General features: G+C 43.2%; 2 protein-coding genes across 3 annotated transcripts in view; one reads left to right on the top strand and one right to left on the bottom strand.

The window, feature by feature from the left end:
• The window catches only part of LOC141759643 (beta-1,4-galactosyltransferase 2-like), a 301777-nt gene extending 284294 nt beyond the window's left edge, over positions 1 to 17483 (bottom strand). The window contains exons 1-2 of one of the 2 annotated variants that reach the window (XR_012592168.1): positions 16197 to 17475; positions 12939 to 13907 (exon numbers count right to left, since the gene is read on the bottom strand). Coding sequence is in view for 1 of the 2 variants with exons in the window: in XM_074621867.1 (XP_074477968.1) it covers positions 13236 to 13907; positions 16197 to 16589 (1065 nt within the window). In the remaining variant the exon portion in view is untranslated. Of the gene's footprint in view, positions 1 to 12183; positions 13908 to 16196 lie in introns of those variants that run through there. The other variant, XM_074621867.1, reaches the window with a different exon arrangement.
• amer2 (APC membrane recruitment protein 2) lies at positions 2184 to 7426 on the top strand. The gene has a single exon (XM_074621864.1). It carries the CDS (start codon positions 2384 to 2386, stop codon positions 4472 to 4474), a length of 2091 nt encoding a protein of 696 aa, XP_074477965.1. The 5' UTR covers positions 2184 to 2383; the 3' UTR covers positions 4475 to 7426.
• Positions 17484 to 20202: the final 2719 nt, after the last annotated feature.

The following is a 20202-nucleotide window of genomic DNA, read 5'->3' as shown; positions in this document are numbered from 1 at the left end:
AGATTATCTTTCTTATTGGGGGCGAGCATGAGGAAGATACGCTTCAGCGCTTCACTCTGGGGAAGCCCTCGAAATGTGTGTTGTGTGGGTGTGAGCATGTCTGTGGATCTGGGGGTGTGTGCGTGTGTGTGTGTGTGTTGCCTTGGGCGGATGAATGCAGACATTGTTTGATAGCAGTGGGCTGGAAGAGGAGAGCCTGGGCCCAGAGTAACTGAGGAGGAGCAGGAGGAGGAGGAGGAGGAGAGAGAAAAGGAGCAGGGGAGGGAAGGAAGGAGGGGAGAGGAGGTTTGTTAAGTGGGTCGGGGGTATCAGGGAGATTCATGGGGGGGTTGGGAGGATAGAATAGGCAGTAAAAAGAGCACCCACAGTGGATCAAGCTCAGCACGAAAAGCAGGGAACTCTGGGTGAATCCACTACAGGCGAAGATGACACATATACCTCCAAAACAGTGGCTCAACAGGAGAGAGAGACTCTTCTTTGTTTTCTCAATAAAACACAGAGTTTGTCTTTGCACATTTGTAGAATCATTTCTTTCATCAACATATTGAAACATTTTACATAGGCAGTATATTATATCTTATGTATATTTCAAAGAATAAGAAAACAAGCTATACACACACTGCTTTTTCCTCCAGTTAGTGAACAGTTAATTGTTCTACATGGCCACAGAAAGTCTGCTAGTTGCCAAGGTAGATGCTAACAGTAGAGCTAATGTTAAAAGAAAGACTGTGATGTTGGCTGCATGAGTGGTTACAAACACATGGACAGACACACACTTAGGATGATAAGATGACAGTTTAGATGTGTTGTCATACAGACACCTGGTCCTGTGTGTCCATATGGAGGAGGGGCCCGAGGCCATATGGCCTATATATCAGGCCCAAACTGTATCGGAGGCATGTCTGAGCTGTGTGTGTGTGTGTGTGTGTGTGTGTGTGTGTGTGTGTGTGTGTGTGTGTGTGTGTGTGTGTGTGTGTGTGTGTGTGCGTGCGTGTTTTACCCAACTTGTGGGGACATAAACCTGTTCACACAGTCACATTGTGGGGACTCGCCTTCCAAATGGGGACAAATCCTTATATTTTAGGGCGAGAACTTGGTTTAGGATTAGGTAAGTAGCAGTTACAGTTAGGTTTAGGGTAGGTCTCCAGGAAATCAATGTGAGTCAATATAATGTCCTCAAAAGTCATGAAAACATGACTGAGTGTGTGTGTGTGTGTGTGTGTGTGTGTGTGTGTGTGTGTGTGTGTGTGCGTGTGTGTGTGTGTGTGTGTGTGTGTGTGTGTGTGTGCGTGTGTGTGTGTGCATGCGCGCGTGCACATGCACGTGTGTGTGTGTGCGCGTGTGCAACAGCAATGGAATATTTTGTTCTAAATCCATAACCCGGCTTAAGCCTGCTCATACTGTTGATCAGCAGGTCTTGTATTTGTGTCCTCTAATACAGGCCTCCGACATGGTTATTTTCGTTTTCTTTGAGCTTTTCCACGCTCGCACACACACCCAAACACACATAATTTGTAACGCTAATAAATGTATAATGTCAAGCTACTGTTTGCACGAAGCTTTGACCTGACTTAGCTCACAGAGTGATACAGTATGACACATCTACTAAGAATTAATTCAAAATATTAACACGTAAAACTTGTGCTGGTCTGCGTTCACTTGTTCGATTTCTCCCAACCTTCATGGCCCGCGTTCCAGCGACGTGCATAAACAACATCAAGTCCAAACAAGTATGCGAGCAGTCTTTATAATTAGCCATTCCACTATGTCTCATGATCCACTCAGAAAGCTTGCATAAACATATTGAGCTCATGTCTAATCCGTCATAATTCATCAGGGGGTGTGTGTGTGTCTTTACTTACTTACCAAGTACACTGAGGCATGTGCATTACACACACACACACACACACACATACATACAGGGATGAATGGATGTAGGGCTTATAAATTGATGAGTAGTTAAAAGAAAAGAGCAAACAGTGCATTGGTGACAGGGAAGGTAGAGGAAGAGAGGAGGATGAGGATGGGGGAGGGTGTGGAGGACAGACACTGGCGCCCCGCCAACATTGACGAAAGCTGCTTAGCCCACCCAGTTGCCATGGATACAGTAAGGAGCAGCTCCCAGCATGTGTGTGTGTGCCTGTGAGAGAGAGAGAGAGAGAGAGAGAGAGAGAGAGAGGGAGATAGAGGGAGGGGAGGGAAGCAGGCAGAGAGAGAAAACCAGCAGGCAGGCATTAGAGCAAGTCAGAGTGGGAGTGAAAGAGCACCAGACAGCAGGGTGGAGAGAGAGATAGAGGGTGAGTGTATGTGTGGCCAGAGAGAGAGAGAGAGGACAGAAAGGCTGCTAGAGAGCGATAGAGTGGGAGCGATAGAGTGCTAGATAATGGAGGTGCAGTCGGAGTGTGTGGAGCCGCCTGTGGCCCCTCAGTGTGACCCCCAGCCCACGGGGAGGATCAACAAAGCTGCCTTCAAACTCTTCGGAAAGCGGCGCACCGGCTCCGGGATGGCCAGCTTCTTCTCCTTCAGGAACAAAGGGGCTACGAACAGCGGGAACAACGGGAATTCTGACAATGGGAATTCCTTGAACGGGAACGGCTCGGCGGCGTCGGCGGAGCTCGTTAGGAGTAAAACCCACGATGGACTAACGAGCACCAGCAACGATGCCGACGGACAGAGAGGGGAGGCACTCGCCATCCTGGAGGCGGGGCCGGTGAGGTCCCTCAGCAAATCGCTGAGTTTCTTCTCTCTACTCCGACGTGGGAGTTTCAGGTCGAGTGAAAACGGAGGGGCGGGGCTTGTCAGAAGAGGGAGGGGCCTAAAGGGCTTTTTCAGCAGCATGCGATGGAGACGCAGGGAAAAAACAAACGAGGGAGAGGGGGAAGAGGTGGAGCGGAAGACGGAGAAGGACGGGGATGTTGCCGACTCCGAAAAGGTAAAGGATATTACGCTAACCCTTGAACCGCCTCCGCATCACCACCAAGTGGATTGTGGGGATGCAGAGGAGGCATCACCTAACCCAGAGACTCCCACTACTAGTGTTACCATGACACCCCCACACTGTGTTGCCATGCCAGGTCCATCTGGTGAGCCAGACTCCCCCTTTCCTTACACGCCCACTGACTCGCCACTGCGTCCTCCAATCCAAATAGCCAAAGCCTCAATTTCCAGCCTCACCCCCTCCCTCGCTACGCCCCCTTTGGATCGCTGCAGCACGGGCGACCCACCCTCAGAACCTTCGGTGGATCGCCTCTGCTCTCTCCTCTTCACTGACGTCACATCCCTCAAGAGCTTCGATTCACTGACGGGCTGCGGTGACATTATCGCTGACGCGGACGAGGACGGGCCAGCGGGCAATGGGGGCAGCGGCACTAGCAGCAGCAGCAGCGGGGGTGGAGGGGGGAGTGTGGGAGCGGGCGTTGGGAGAGCTGTTGGTATCCCCAGTGCCATGTCTCGCTGCTCCCCAACCAAACCCCCTCTACCTTCGCAGCTGATACAGCCCATGTACTCCCATGTTTCCGCAAGCTCAGTGCCTTCTTCCCTCCCAGCCCGAGCCCGGGCGCCGCCGCCGCCTCCACCGCAGCGGGACCCAGCCGGTAGCGGTGTGGTGGCCTACATGGGCGGAGGGGAAGAAATGGCAAGTCCAGAAGGAGTGGACGATGCAGACATGCAGGGGCTTTGGCACATGCTGCCATCCACAGGTGACAACTCCCCTGCTTTACCCCGATCACACCAAGCTCCCTCTACAACCCCAACTTCCACGTATCCCCCTCGTGGCACCTCCAACCCTGCCAGCAGCCATCTGTCCTCAGCCCTCAGGAGTGCAAAGGTTCCCCAGGTGAAGGCGTTGGGGCTCAGTAAGATCCCGGTAGTTGGCGCAGCAGGAGGCCGAGCAGCTAAACCCCCGCTCCCTCACACACATGGCCGTCATCCCACATCACCTGGTGAGCCACTTAGCGATGAGGGTTACTGGGACACGCCCTCAGAGACGCCCACAGCAACACCCGATGAGAGCGGGCTGCAGCGCAACCAGAGGATGGCGCTATCACGCGACAGTTGCTCCGGAGACCACCTGTACGACCTCTACAATGACCCCGATGAGGAAGAAGAGGAAGGAGAGCAGGAGGGAGATGAAGATCTGAACAGCACCCCCTCTCCATCCACTGAATACAAACTGAGCCCCACCTCCCAAACAAGTCCTCCTCCTTCCTCCTCGTCCTCTTCCTCTTTCCAATCAATGAAAGGCAGCACCAGCCTTCCTCGGGACTCCAAGATCCCAGTGAGCAGCAGACAAACCCCACCCCCCCACTCTGTAAGCCAGTCAGCCCTCTCGTCCGTACTAGAGGCTGAATCCCCTCCACCAAAGACCCAGGCGCCTCCTCCGGTTCGCACCAGAATCCCCGTATCCAAGGTGCCCGTCCGTCGTTCTGGAAACAAACCCGGCAGCACAACCAGAGGAACCGCCCACAAGAAGTAGCGCCTGTCAAAACGGGCGATTCTCGCCTACTAACTCATGGACTTGGAGCGTGCATCACTTCAGTGCTGTTTATGCAGAGCCAAAAGTTTTCCCAGACCAAGAAAAATGTTGAGCCGTAGAGTTAACAGCCTATAAATTCCTCTCAGATCTTAAAAGCTCTCATTCCTTACGTGTTTTGGCTTACGACAGGCTAGAATAGAATAGGTGGTTTTGTTCACTTGAGAAAGTCACGAGGAGACTCCAAAAAAAGCTGGGTTAACACTTCACAGCCCTCACTGGAACTTTGGAGGTTGACTTTTGACAATCCATGGACTCGCAATAGACACGTTTGCCTTGTAACTTCCTGGAAAATCTCCTAACCTGCTGAGAGTTCAACAGCTCATGACTGCACACTGCAAAAAGAAGAAGAAAAAAAGCAGAGCACCTTTTATCTTTTACATTTTTATTATGGAACTCCACGTGGCATAACATAATTTGCTTATACGGACCTAATCTAATCAAAGTTCTTTTTTTCTGAGATTGTCATCTTGTCTAATCTGTAACAAATTACCTCCTAATTCTTTGATCTTAGAGCCAAAGTTTAAAAAAAACCCCAGTCTTCATTTCACAGCCTCTAATAGTCTTGAACTCAACAACATCCACAGCCTGGAATAACCCATTATTTTGTGTTTTTTTGCTTTTTGAAGATGGTCTTCTTCTGACCGCACACTGATTATTAAATGTGCAAACATACGAATGAACACTGGTTTTATTACTTACCTACTTTGCAGCTACGAATGTGGCAAAGCTGCCCTGCAGAAGGCCACGCAATATCTTCTGAATTGTTTTGTTTGGAAGGGGAGACCTCCTCTGTTTTGACTCGTAATTTTATTATTGTGGAGTTTGGCTTCAACCTGTTGCATCTGGATCTCACTTATACCCCACTACATCCCCCGAAGTACATCCAAAGGATGTCAATCTCTGGGATTTACAACTGAATTACCAATGGAAACCTGCAGAACTATCACAATACTCCACCTGGAGGGATCCCTTGTACTGATGCTTCAATACACACACACACACACACACACTATCCCTCTCCGCATGCAGTGCCACACATACAAGGCACAAAGGTCAGGGAACATCATTTAACACTGAATGACCTTAGTTACACACTGTTCAACCTTTGGCACTGTCTTCGTAGCTACACTGGATGATTTTCTTCTCTAAGGACACATGCACAGACCATTTTTTTTCAAGTTAGTTCTTTCTTCCTCACTGGATTTCATACTGTTTTTTATAGTCATACTGCTCGGATCTGAAACTGTGATTTGCACCAGATTCTTTAACGCTCTGCTTTCTGTTCTTTCCGTTCTCCTCTACTAACATACTGTAAAAGGCTGATGTGAGTGGATGACAGTTAGAGCATCCTTGCTGTCAGCCAGTTTTAGAGAGCCAGAATATGCCTGCAAGTGTTTTTTTTTATTAAATAGGCTGTGACCCCAAAAAAAAGACAAGGACATTCTGTCAGGGTTTCAGATTGAAGAAAAGACTTTTGAGTCACGTAATTAACTGGATCACAGCTTAAAATACAAAGATGGGGACTAAAGCTAATCTGTTCCTTCTGCTGTGTGCGAATCTGAATGTAGCTTGAAATCATTGTCATCATTGGTCAGCTGGGTTGGGTCTGTTTTACTCTTTGTCCCTCTTTTGTGGGGACAAGACAAATGGTGGAGTTTACTGTTTTCTAAGTCCCCGTGCTCTGAAAAATGAAGACAAACTACTGCACAGTGTGTCGAGCCTCGGAGAGCACCACTTGTTTTAAGAATGAGGGGGTGTATTGCAGTCCTAAAAGGCCTTTGTCAGTGATTCAGTGAGAGCAGTTTTCCCTAACCTTCAGTTAAAGAGGGGGTTTTAGAAGAGAAGACATTCGAGATGATGCAAGTTTAATCCTAAGGGTACCAATGACACTTGAGGGTCATTCTAGTTCATTCCAGTTCATTCCATCAACGTGATGATTGATCCACAACACTGCTCCGGGTTCAGATATCTTTTCAGCCTCCCGACGGTGTAGTGTAGGACAGACAGGCCATGGGGTAACCTGATCCCAGATCTGCAGTCAGTGCGTTTCTCACCCGATAAAAAGGCCAGGCTAAAGGTCATTTGGGGAGTAGAGAAAGATCATTCTCTGCCTACAATGTGCTCTTTGCTCTTTTCATTTAGTATGCAATCACTTTAATCCTCCCTTCTTTGGAGTGCTGACAAAAGAGATGGAAAGGGATGGTGGCTTTTTGGGTGATTGAAATGGGCAACAATCTAATTTTTTATAAGTTTTCCTGGTTAAAAATAATTTAAAAAGAGTGTTTTCTTCAAACAGTGGTGGTGATGCTTGTTGATTGTTGACCAAACAGTTGCCCGAAGAGTCCAAAAATCATGATTTTTCTTTATGACACTGTCACCAATCAAATTATTTTAATGTTAAGATTAAGAGTTAGCTTTGAACTGAACAGGTTTTTGTTTAGACGAGGCTTCCTCCTCGGTTGATGTCTCATTAGGTGTGTAAATGGAACTTGCTACTCCACTTTTTCCAAGTATGACAGTAATGCAGGATGACAACCGCTCCACCTGTCTTAATCTTTGCTAAGGTGCTGGAAAAATCAAAGAAAAGATATCCTGCAGATATTAAAGTTGAAAATTAAAGTTGAACCACCTTGATCTGTTGCACTGGTCTATACACAGTAATAACATCAACCACAGAGGTCATCATATTGCCATCTGGCTCAGTTCCTTTGTATTGTTTTCCCCCAGATACTTCTCTCCTTTCTTTCTGAGTACAAATCTGGGCCTTCATGTGGTCATTCGCTGCGATTAAAGGCACATTGTGTTTTCTTTCTTTTTGTTACCGTCTGTCTGTTCACAGTGTGAAATCTTTCCACTTTTCATATTTAACGAATAAAACTGTTTGCGCTCATGGACGAGCTCCTGACTCTTTGTGACCGCATTTACACAAGAATCCATGCGCTTAAATGTCTTGTGCTTGTATAATTAGAGCCAGATAGAGCCCCTCTCTCATCAACCCCTCCTTCTCCATCTTTCCTCCCCCACATCCTGGTGGCTTAAATCCCCAAGGAGTGGGTTCGGGTGGGAGAGAGAGAGAGAGGGTGAGAAACAGAGATGCTTTTGTTGACGTGCAGCGTGTGGCATTTGTGTTGTGTGTGGCGTCGCACTTGGGAGAGAGGTCTGCTTGGTTTGGAGTAATAGGTTGTCAATACACTTTATTGATCGCTGAGATGAAAGCCTGATGGATGCGTCATTGTCTGGATGTTGGTGTCTAGTGGGAAAAGACACGCAGAGACAGAGAAAGACAGCCAATGTGGTGACAAAGACAGGCAGCTGATGCATGTGGAACCTGTGTGTGTGTGTGTGTGTCCTGAATATGGATGAAAGGGAGGGTCTCATTGTTTCGAGGAAGACACATGTTGCTAGCTTATGTTGTTGTGGTGTGGGTGCGCATGCATGTGTAGTGGGAGGAGGATTTGGTGCAGTGCGAATCCCCTTTGTAATGGTGCAGCAAAACCCCCCCACACCCTACCCCCTCCCTCTCTATCCAGCTCTCCGTTTCTGCACGCTGAGGTTTTATGTAAAAGCCTTACGTAAGACCATAACACTCACTTGTACCAGCCCCACCAGATCAAAGCTAGTGATGCTGACAGTGAGAACGCTGCGTGGCTGGTGAGCGTGTGTGTGTTTCGGCTGATCTCATCATTAATCTGCTGATGCTTCGCTGCTGTACGTTGGACACTCGTCCTCATTGTGAGCCATGTTTGTGCCTCTGTGTGTGTGTGCGTGTTTGTTTTGGTGCATAAATCTGGCATAAACGCACGACAGGGAGGATTTAGTTTGTGCTGAACAACGAAGTTCTTATAAGAGACACTGAAGAGAGAGAACAAGGGGGAGGGAGGAAGAAATGCAAAGGAAAAAGTGGCAGAACAAGATTTATTGTGAGAGTGTGAGTGAGGGCCCGTCTGGCTTCAGTGCTCTTAAATAAGGCTTTTAGCTAGCCGATATAACTTTTGATGAACAGCAGCGGCAAGTGGCAACAACAGCATAATGGTATCGCTGAAATGTAGTGTAATAGTAACACGAGAAGAGATGAGTCATTAGATCAACAAACTGACTGAGTAAGGTCGGTTACAGGAAAACCTGTCTAATGTTTGCTAACATACGATACGATAATACGATAATACTTTATTGTCAGACAGGTCTGAAATGTGTTTTGCATCACAGCAGCTCCATTTGCAACATCACAGAAAGGACAAAGACAAGAAACAAGGATACGTACAACACTAGCTAACATTAGCCCCCATGAGTGTACTGAGTGGAACAAGGGAGAATTTTATATTGCTTATAAGTTCTCTGAGACCTGACAGACTTTACTGTCTTTCAGATGCTGTGGCAGGTTCAGTTTTAGAGCTAGATTTTGGTGAGGAAAAACTGGCATGGCCATTTTCAAAGGAGTCCCTTGACCTCTGACCTCAAGATATGTGAATGAAAATTAGTTCTACGGGTAACAACAAGTCTCCCCTTTTACAGACATGCCCACTTTATGATAACCACATGCAGTTTTGGGGCAAAAAACATGCCGTTTTTGAATGCAGTATAAATGTGTTATTTTCGCCTATTCTAAAAATGCTGTGTTTGAATATTTCTGCATACTGGGGACCCTAAACAGTCTTGGAATGCCATATATTGGATATCACTGTAAAGCTGAGACTCTTGTGGGTCCAATGAGCCCATTTGTATTCATGTGTGATGATGTTAGTCCCCATAGTGGCCATTTCATATAGCAAGACCTATTTTTTTTAAACATGACCTCACTGTATAAAATGACCTGTGGTGACCTCTAGGATAATCACAGCCTCATGAAACTTTACAACCACAAACTAGAGACCTCGGGCATTCAGAGGATGGATGGCTTTCCTAAGTAGATTGACAATAAGGGGGTTTCTGAGCAGTTTTTGATTGCCAAATTATAGCAGAAATCTCAAAATGTCAAGTGTTTTTGATGACTTGTTCTATGGTGTTCCTCAAGGTCTTGGTGTCTTAATGTGGTATTTTGGTAAATAAAAAAAAATAAAAAAGGCTAAATTTAGCACCAAATTTATGTAACAAATGGTATCAACCCCAAAATTGCTGTAACAACTTATGAGACATAAATAAGCATGGGAATAACCATCATATATCTCTATAGAGCGACCTTATAAATTGCAGATGCTGGTGGAGAAAAACGCTGGCATGGAAAGAGTAGAGTGAAGGGCACACTAATATTTCTAAAAAATGATATCATGATGGCAGGTAGGGTTTCCTTGCCCTGATAAATGCGTGTATGTGTGTGTGTGCATGATGGAGAAGCCCTAAGCACCATTCAAAAGCTGTACCCCACATTTGTCATGGCAGCCTCTCTACAGTCGTTCCCATAGTAACTCCACTAGGTCAACCAATGAAAAGAGGGGGCTGGGCAGGAAGGAGGATGGGCGAGTGTTTGGGGGGGAGTGGGGGGTGGGTTGCTGACACAGTGTGTGTTAGTTGAACTGATGCAGTAAAACATTTATACAGATAAAAACACACACACTAACCTACATGTTGAAATGCACATATAGTCACAGACACAAATCATTTTTACCGATGCACGCGCTCAAACCCTCAGAGTGGAAATACCCTTTAATAAACAATCAACAGGAGTATTGAGAAAATGGGAAATGTAATGATTGTGATTGTAGTCTCCAAACAGTGCTTTGACCTATAACACACGTCCTCTATAAACACCTTCCTGATGTAAAGGAACCACTCTGTACCATCGGTTTTCACCTCTGCAACCTCATGGGAAGCCCCGAACACCACCTCCACCATGCACCACCACCATCTATCTATATCCTCCCTCACTTCCCTCACCCTCTCTCGTATTATGCCACAATTTCTCTCAGGGCAACGTTGTGTAATCCTTTCACTTGTCAATAATTCATCAACATACAAGCTGTCGACTCTGTGAAGTCGGAAGCATGCAGTGTGACGCTGAGTAAAGCTTTAAACCGTAAATCTGGTTTATACTAGTTCATCAGTATGAACGTGTTGACTCGCATGACTTTGAAGTGAGGAAGTGGCAGGAAACTAAATGTTTACTTAAGCTCAAAAATGAATGAGACCTTGTGAGCAGAAGTGTGTTGTGTTGCCTCTCATTTACTAGAGCAACAATGCTGAAAAATTCATTAGAAGGTTATACACTCCACATGTATGGTTGTGTTTGTGAGTTTGTGTATTCTGGGCTGTGAAATACTCTATCTAATGCGTCTCCATGACTGCATATTTCTCTAAACCCTGAGGTCTCCAAATGTAACTTAAAACAGGTTCGACTTTGGCATACGTGTCAATTCCAAACTATAACATGCAGTCAGCTACTCAGAAAACTAAACTAGAACTACATTTAAAAGACAGATCAAAGGCTTTTTTATTTTAGAAAATTAAAGTAATGGAAAAAAAACAAAAGACTTTGAGCACTGTATAATTTAGATTTGACTTTTATCAGGCCATTAAATAGCCGTTATCAGTCGCTATTGAATTATATAGGGTTCTACTACGCCTACTACATTGTAAAAGTGAAAGCGAATCTTGAAATCTTACATTACTTACAACACATACAAAAAGGCATCTTCAGGTTTAGGCCACAAAAACACTTGGTTAAGGTAAAGCAGCAGTAGATTTGGAGCTAATATGATTGAAAAAAAAAATATATTTTTATAAAAAGGTCACTATATAGTACATGAGGCAGGTAATCTGAAAAAAATCACATGCCTCTGTGTCCTCCGGTGCACCTGCAAGATTTCACAGAATGGAGGAAAACAACCAATCAGAGCCGAGCTGGAGCCTTGCCATCCCTGCTAGATTTTTCAAAGCCTGAAACAGAGCCATGAGGAGGTGCAGAAGTCTATTACAATATAATAACAATATGCTGAAAGGTTATTATGGAACCCACGGCTTAAAATAACTATTTTTCAAAAGGGAAACTTCACACCTGTGAACACAAAGAGAACTACCTGTTCTTCATTTCACATGGGATGCAAAACCTGGTCTCCCGGGTGAAATTCCTGAGTTTGTCCTCCACCCCATATGGAGTTTCACACTTTCAATATACTACACTATCGCGTCTCACTTCCGCTTCTGCTCCTGTCATAATAACTACGGTCGCTATAAAGGTCGCTGTTGTCTTCTTTTATAACTTCTTTTGGTGATCTACCATGTGAACAGATGATAAAACCTACTATTGGGTGTAGTAGGCCCCTATTGACCCACATCTTTGGTGCTTATAGCAATCAATAACACTTATTTAATAGCCTGATAACAGTCTAATCGGCTTGAGATCTGAAGTGTGCTTTTTATGTTACTGTAAGAGTGTTGCTCTCAAATCTGACACCGATGCCTCTTTGGTTACAGCGAGTGTTTCTAAAACTGATACCTGATATCATACAAGTAAAATTATAACAGAAGCCTGACATGAACCTTGCAGAACTATACCTGACACCAAGACAATGTTCCATTGTTCGAGGGATAGTATGTTGCTCTCTACAAGTAAAGAAGACAACTAAGATCTGCTGAGGTGGTATGGTAAATAATGTTGTAATGTTAGTGATATTCCAGCTTGCAAGAAACATTTCCCTGAGCAAACACACAACTTATTTGTCACTCATTCACAGTGTGTTCACCGTAAGTTTAATTTAGTTTTGATGTTCACGGGCAAGCTCAGTGCTGAACCATAGTGGCCATCAATTTCATCACAGTTCTTCTCAATTGCTTAAGCACATTTTTATAAAACATTGCTACAGTTCACAAAGCAAAAGTACAATCATCACATCAATTTTGCAGAAAACTCCTTCATTGCAAAAAAAGCCAGAAATAAGTTAAAGTAGGAAACCCATCTTCCACAAATAAAAAAAAAGATACATCAACCTGTTCATCACTACCACAAAAATGAATGTTCAATAACAAAATAAAAAAATAAAGTTGTTATTGCATAGTCTCGATACAAAATCATGAAATTTAGAAAATATTGTGTAAATGAGACATACAATATAAAACCCCTTCACCACCTCATTGGACAACACTCATGTCTGTCCATACAGTATATACAAATCAACTGGATGTAACAATTGCAATGCTGTTGTGTCTGAATCCCTCACCAAGAGCAGCTTAACTGGTTAAGCATCACTGGTTCATTTAAAGATTCTTGTACTTCTACATTTGAATAATGTGTGAAAGCAATCAGAAATTACTGTACAGGTGCAGAATGTTTCACATCCTATTTTGAGAGTAACAACTGTCATTGTGCCAAAGCAACTGAAAACAAAACTAGAAAGAATCCATCTCTATACTTCATATTCATAAACATGCATTGCATTCACTTTAGCTCACTTGGACACACACACACACACACACACACACACACACAAACACACAAGCAGGTTTGCATATCCCTACACCAAGACACACACCAACCCTACGTCAGATAAGAGATAAGATTTCCTGACAAACCAGATTTACAGGGATTTTAAGAATTGCCCGTTTCAATCTTGAGACTGTAACACCAATGAATCGGCAGTCAACAGCAGTCCCAGATTCACAGGTTTCATCCTCATTCAGCTTACACTCTTAAAAAATAAAGGTGTAACTGGAAAACTAGATGTGTTCTTTGGCTTGTCCCCATAAGACAACCCTTTTGGAAGCCTTCTTTCTAAGCCTTTAGCGGAGCCTCAATATCCACTGTGATAAAAGTGTACAGTATATCCCTCACAATCTCCTTGACTGTGTATTTGAGGGAATTAAGCCCATCTGTTTTCATTGACTGACTGGTATGACTCAGTTTGCCGGGATTCTTTGGATTAGGCTCATTGTGCAAGTCTCTCTTATGTTTGATCATCCTGTATTTTCCCATCAGCGAGTCAGGTCGAGAAATGGACATTCCACAGTAGGAAACTCGCCGAAAGATATCGTCATCTTCGCCACCCCAGCCCCAGTAAGTGTTCGGGAAGCCGTTGATCTTCAAGAACTGGCCCTTAGACAATGAAGAAACCCCACCAAAGAAGTCTCTGTAGGGTAAGTGGAAGTTGAATTTGTCCATACCCACAGCCAAGTGTCGAGGATTGTCAAAACACCTATAGAGGTTACGGTCATCCATAGGAACCAAATCTATGTCGGAGAAGACAAAGCAATCGTAATCATATTCCTTCAGTGCTTCCACGTAGCCTACATTCATCAGTTTAGCCCGGTTGAAAATTCCCTCTCCATCCTGGTTGATGATATACACTGTGTAGTCCAACTGCTGTCGTATCAATATAGGATGGAGGTAGTACAGCCAATGCTTCATGTGCTCATGTCGATTTCGGAATGCGATGATGATCGCCACCTTAACAAAATTAAATAAGTTTGCTTTAACATACATGCAGAGAATCATTAAGGCTTTGATGTTATAATGTAACTTATAATGGTGTGTAAAATCATTTTAAACCCTTATAATATGAGTTAGTCTGTTAGCAGTGAATTAGGGAACTAGGCCCATTTTAAAAATTCATACATATTATTCCTATGGTCTAAAACAGTCCAAAAATATTAGTTAACTTGAACAACTCTCTCCCAAACCCCAAAACTAGATTGCTAAAAGTCAAACTTGTGATTTAATAGGATATAAAGTGGGGAGCTGCTCCATAGACAATGAATTTGTAAAGATGTTCTAGATCAGTGGTTCTCAAACTGTGGTAGTACGCTAGCTCTCTGTATTGGTACGCAGAGGAATCTCTGAAATATTTGTTTTTAAATTAATAAGAAATAGGGCTGACCCATAAATCGTATTTTCATTGTCAATCGTGATATGAACTGCGCGATGAACACATCGCAAAAGGCTGTCTGGAACGCGATGAATCAGAAAAATACTTATATTTAGGGATGGTTAACGCTGCATCTTCTCCTCTGCTGCGCTGTGTCGGAGCTCTCCACTCACATCAACACACAGCGCAGTCAGTCTGTGAGCAGCTAACTGTAAACAGTTACTGTAAGTTCAATAAAACTTTGCAAGTGTAAAGCCAAGATATGTTATCATCTGTGAACAGCTGATTAGAGAGGTCGTGGTGGAGGCAGCTACAACTAGTCGTTACTGTAAGTTCAATAAAACTTTGTATGTTTAAAGCCAAGATACTGAAACTAAAGCTGGCAGTAGGCTGTGTAGTCGGACTGTTTAGTTTAGTTTGTCACATATCTTACTTGTAAACTTATCAGCTGGCTGAAACCAAACAGCCCTTCTTCCCTCTATCAGCCCTAATGTTACTGCAGCAGAGGGAGGAGGACAGAGGACAGAGGACAGGAGGACAGAGGACAGAGGACAGGAGGACAGGAGGAAGGACTGATACTGACTGAAGTCTGTGTTCTCCAGTCTTTATAAACTTCACTTAGTATTTTCATGTCGGGAATATGATTTATTTTATTAACATGTTAGATTGTTTCCAGTGAGATATTCAGGAGTTTATATGGTGGCTTTGCTGTTGTAAACATTACTGTTGCTGCTCTAGGAACAACATTTAGCCTAGTTAGATATAAAATACAGTATATGTATATATATAGCTAATATGAACACTTCAATATTTGTTTATTTATCGCAAGTCATATCGTCATCGCAATATTGAACAGTGTCATCACACATCCCAGATGTTCCTCATATCGTGCAGGCCTAGTGTGAGAGGCTGCCCCTTGTGTAGTATGAGAGTTGTGTGGAAGAGTTTAAGTGCCAGTTCTAGTGCTACCCCTTTTATTAGGAATAAATTTGACTCCTGCGTGAACTGTGTATTGCTGAATAGGGTAGGCCTACGCTACTGTATTTTAACATAGAGCACAATCACTACTGTCTAATCTTTCGTTCATCCTTTGTTTTTTTAAACATCCCCGATTCCAAGCTGTTCTGCATTCACCTGCCCCAATATATCATCAAATTTACCATTTTGGATAATCACGTTTTTACAGACGGTGGCTCTGAGTGGTCAAACAACCCCCTTTTGCCATTTGACACGAGCAAAAACGCAGAAAATCAAACCTATTCTAAAAACTTAAATGACGGACAAAAGAGCTGGTGTGAGGTCGTACGCATTTTTAAACATGCAACAATTAAAAAAATACGGATTTGGTGCGCAAAGGCCATTACTTCTCTGATTTCTGGCTTTGAGAGAGAGAGTAGCTCATGTTCACAAATATTGATTGAACTTTCATCAAACGGGGAAATAACATTTCAGAAATCTAAATTTAGGTGGCGTTCCCCTTTAAGTGAGTTCATATGGTACTTATGAAGTGCCCTGTAAGTATCCTCTCTGTTTTAAAAGAGAAAATAACATGAAATAAAATAAAACTATAAATATCACGTAACAATGTGTTGCGCATAAAAGTGAATGATATAAAACACCACTAAAAGTTAACATAACAAACTTCAAGACTAGGACAGTGCAAAATCATGATAGGCTTATTGCCGTTGCCTATGCCACATGAGATAAAATACAAGTTGTTGCTGAATTAGTCATCATTTTCACAATAGTATACTTCACTCAAGTTTTGACACCTCTTTTTAAAATAGATTCCATGTATCTAAAATAATGGTAAACTGTCTCAATTATTATTCTGTTCATTTACTCATTTGTCTCTCCATTCATTCACCCACCTTCTGTTTGGCGATACAGTCTGGTGGCTTGTACCGTCCTCCTTCCTTGAGAGGACCGCCGACCTCCTTTTTCACCCAATCCATAGTCCGTTGAGACTCAAACTCCACATGGAGTGTACCCACAAGATTCGGAGGGGTGACAGGGCAGGGCCCCAAAATCTTGCTTGTAGTGGGTGGCACTTGTGTCTGTGCTTTGCTGGCGTTTGAGGCTTCAGCGTTCTTTTGAACAAGTTCCTCTGTCACCCGGGAAAGTGTGTTGTTTCCATTTCCCATAGGATATTGCCTTACAAATAAAAATGAAGTGTAGTCCTCGGAGTAATATAGAGCCACAATAAAACATGCCACACTGATAAAAGCAAAGATTGCCAGGCTACGAAAGAGTTTTCGCAACATTTTTGCTGCCGCTGAAGTCGAGCACACTCAACAGCTCCTGTACAGCTCCTCTACCTGCGTGTCACTTTGCAAGTCAGAGGTATTCCAAACAAAAGAGCAGCCAGACAGGTTTTATTTACTTAGGAGCCGCTTCCTTGTTCACGTCAGCTGATCAGGTGGGACTTATACCTGTTGTTAATAATTAATCATGATTTTCTTTTCCATTTGTTTCCTTTTGTTTTCCCAGAATTGAATGACTCATGATTCAATTAAAACTGTATTATACTGTCTGTCTATGTCTACAATATAATTATATCAATTCTTTTAATTTGTATATTATCTACCAAGTACTTTCAGACTTCATTTATATGAAACCATATCAAAACCCAAAAGTAGCGTACCGATGCAAAGAAATACTCAATTATTGGTTAAATGGTCTTAAAAAACAAACAGTTAAACTACTTTAAAGAAGCAATAATGATACTTCCTGTATGTTGTCACACTGGGCCCTCTAGTGGTGGTGGATTGACAATACTGAACGTCCATAGTGTCCTGTGTGAAACTTGGCAGACCAGCAGGTTACCCTCAACAACCCTTCAAGAAGTCCTCAAAGAAGCTCTCAATCCTGACAGACGTCGCCAGCGAGATCCTTCAGAGTCCCAGGTACTGAAACTTGTCCACACTTGCCCCTTAAAACGCATAGACGTCCCTGAGATTCTGTCTGTTGCCACTATTCTTGCAGAAACAGCCTTTCCTTGGAGGTCTAAACCTTTAAAACACTGCAGCCTTCCGGACAGGGTGTTCGCTTGACAAGTCGAACAAGATTTAGGGTATTTCCGTATGCGGTAATTCTCTTCCGTGGAATGTAACTGAAGTGACACACACTGCAGCTGACTTCCTATTCATGTGCACACTAACCAATCGCAGGGTCAGTAAGGGGAGTGCCATGAAAATGACAACTCTGGTGAATGCAGATAAGTGGGTAGGGTGTTATCTTCACTGATCACAACCAATTTCACTTTGTTCGCTGTAGGAACTGTTCCTGTTGTTCCAGTTTAGCAGTGTATTAATGTAACAGTGGGTGGTTTTGAGATGTTTTAAGCTTGGTAAACAAAAGTCACAGGTATTATACAGATAGGTTGGTAGAAAACCGCATATCCTCAGTTTACACATGCAAATTTGCAGGCTTTACACATTCAGCACCTGTGAGTAGACGGAAGGGTGTGGTGTGACATGCGAGTATTTCAGTTTCACTGTGAATAAAAGGACAATATCCCTGCAGACAAATGGGACAGAGGTGCTATTGCTCACAGTATTGAACTGGGAGATATGATGATAATATTCCAGGACCAAGATTTTTCCAAATATGTTCAACTTTCATTACATTTTATTACAATTTTGTGTTTTTTCGTCTCAATTTTATGACTATGCAATTGAATATTATACAAAAAAACACATAGTTCTGCTTTTAGGGTCAGAAAATGAACACAGCAGATGCAGTATGTAGATACACGGCGCTCATGTGACATCAATTCACATACTGAGCTTCCCACTGAAAACAAGCCGGCCAGTGTTAAAGTAGTGTGACCTGACCATATCACCCATTTCTGATAACAGAGACAGCATTCATTTGAAAGTATGAAAATATTTCAGCTGATAATCAAACATTAACAAATGAAGTGCTGCTTTTTGCAACTGATTCATTCAATTCACTCATTAACCGTGAACGTGGTTAAGCCAAAGGAAAGGAAGGGCGTATGATGAGTAAGAGGAAATGGTTGGCTGGTTGAAAAAGTATGCAACAACAGCAACAAAGTCAGATACATAACTGCAAAACATTGTGTTTGAATTCTGTTGATGGCTGTAGTTATGTGCCAGTAAGTTTGCTTAATTCTTTCATTCAAATTCAGGGAGCTGCTGAGGAAGGGTTGACACTTGTGGGTTGAAATCACAATCCCCCATCGTGTGGTTCGGTCCAGCAGGTGAGGTACATTTGGACTTCTCATTCTACAACTTCTGATTTTCACAGAGAATCTTTAGGAAAATATGCAGCAAATAAATCTGTATTTTAAAAACGGCTTTGGCACAAAGTCAAATAGCATATTTTTGGACCATGTACTTTAAGTATGCGGACAAATGTTTTCTTTATGATTATAGTCTGACATTGCTAATGTTACTTCAACACGTTGCTTGAAAAGGTTTGAAGTGGCAGAATGTTTTTGGCATCATTAGGCAATAATTCCATAATAACCTTTCAGCATGTTGTAATTCAAGTGTTCTGAGAGAAAACTAGACTTCTGCACCTCCTTATAACTCTGTTTTCAGGCTTTAAAAAATGTCATTCAACGGTGGCAGCTCGTTTTCCTCCGGTCGTGAAATCTTGCAGATGCCATTAGGAGCACCGGAGGACACCAGGAGGACACAGAGGCACATGATTTTTTTTCAGAATACCTGTCTCATGCACTACTGTCAGGATGTAGTTACAAAATAACTTTTTTAAAATCATATTAGCTCCAATTCTACCCACTGCTGCTTTAAGCTGTTTACTTAGTTCATTGTTCTGACATAACAAGTACAGTCCCACATAAACCAGAGGTCAACAAAATCCAATTTAAGATCCACTCACAGGATTCACACTGCACCCATAATACGCTACACTCATGAACTCATTTAAACCTTAATGTCCATCCATCCATCTGCAACCGCTTATCCCGTTAGGGGTCGCGGGGGGGCTGGAGCCGATCCCAGCCGACATTGGGCGAAGGCAGGGTATACCCTGGACAGGTCGCCAGTCCATCGCAGGGCTGACACATAGAGACAGACAACCATTCACGCTCACACTCACACCTACGGGCAATTTAGAGTCCACAATTAACCTAACCTGCATGTCTTTGGACTGTGGGAGGAAACCGGAGTACCCGGAGAAAACCCACGCTAACACGGGGAGAACATGCAAACTCCACACAGAAGGGTGGTAAACCTTAATGTGCAGCAGGTTATTTTTAAACCACACAGATAGTGGCCCCTGGTGGCACTTTAGGGTCATTTAGAAAAACACTACAACTGGGTTTTACAATGTTTTCTTAAACACCAACATCAATACAATAAATCTCTGTCAGATGCTTCTGGAGGTCAAGCTGCCACATACATTCCATGAACTAAGGTGGTTTTTAAGTGTGGATTGGATTTTTTTTAAACCAACTTCTTCTTTAAATGCAAGTGTTGACATGAAAAACACTAGTTGTTTCAACTAAAATTGGTGCCTTGGGTAGGTTTTGCTAAAAAAAAAAAAAAAAAAGTGCTTCTTGAAAGAGCTCTGTGTTCAATTTAGTGCGGGTTGCTTGTGTGGCGGAAAGACAGCTGAAAGTAAGGCAGTGTGTTGCAAGCTTACTGTACTTCCACTGTGCCTATTTTCACTGTGTTTTTTCAGACTGTATTTTTCTGCTTCAGTAACTGCAATAAAATAAAAAACATATACAGTTAAGTCTCCGTTTTTATACATTTCCATAGAACAAAGACCATACAACACAGAAGAAACACTTTCTTCTTCACCACCATGAAAACTAGTTTGTTTTAATATACATTGTGTCTAAATTAAGATTCTCTGCGGCTTACAGTGTATTCCCATGCCACA

The sequence above is a fragment of the Sebastes fasciatus genome, chromosome 21 (assembly GCF_043250625.1).
Source record: "Sebastes fasciatus isolate fSebFas1 chromosome 21, fSebFas1.pri, whole genome shotgun sequence".
NCBI classification, from domain to species: domain Eukaryota; kingdom Metazoa; phylum Chordata; class Actinopteri; order Perciformes; family Sebastidae; genus Sebastes; species Sebastes fasciatus.
This window is presented reverse-complemented; position numbering and strand designations above follow the sequence as displayed.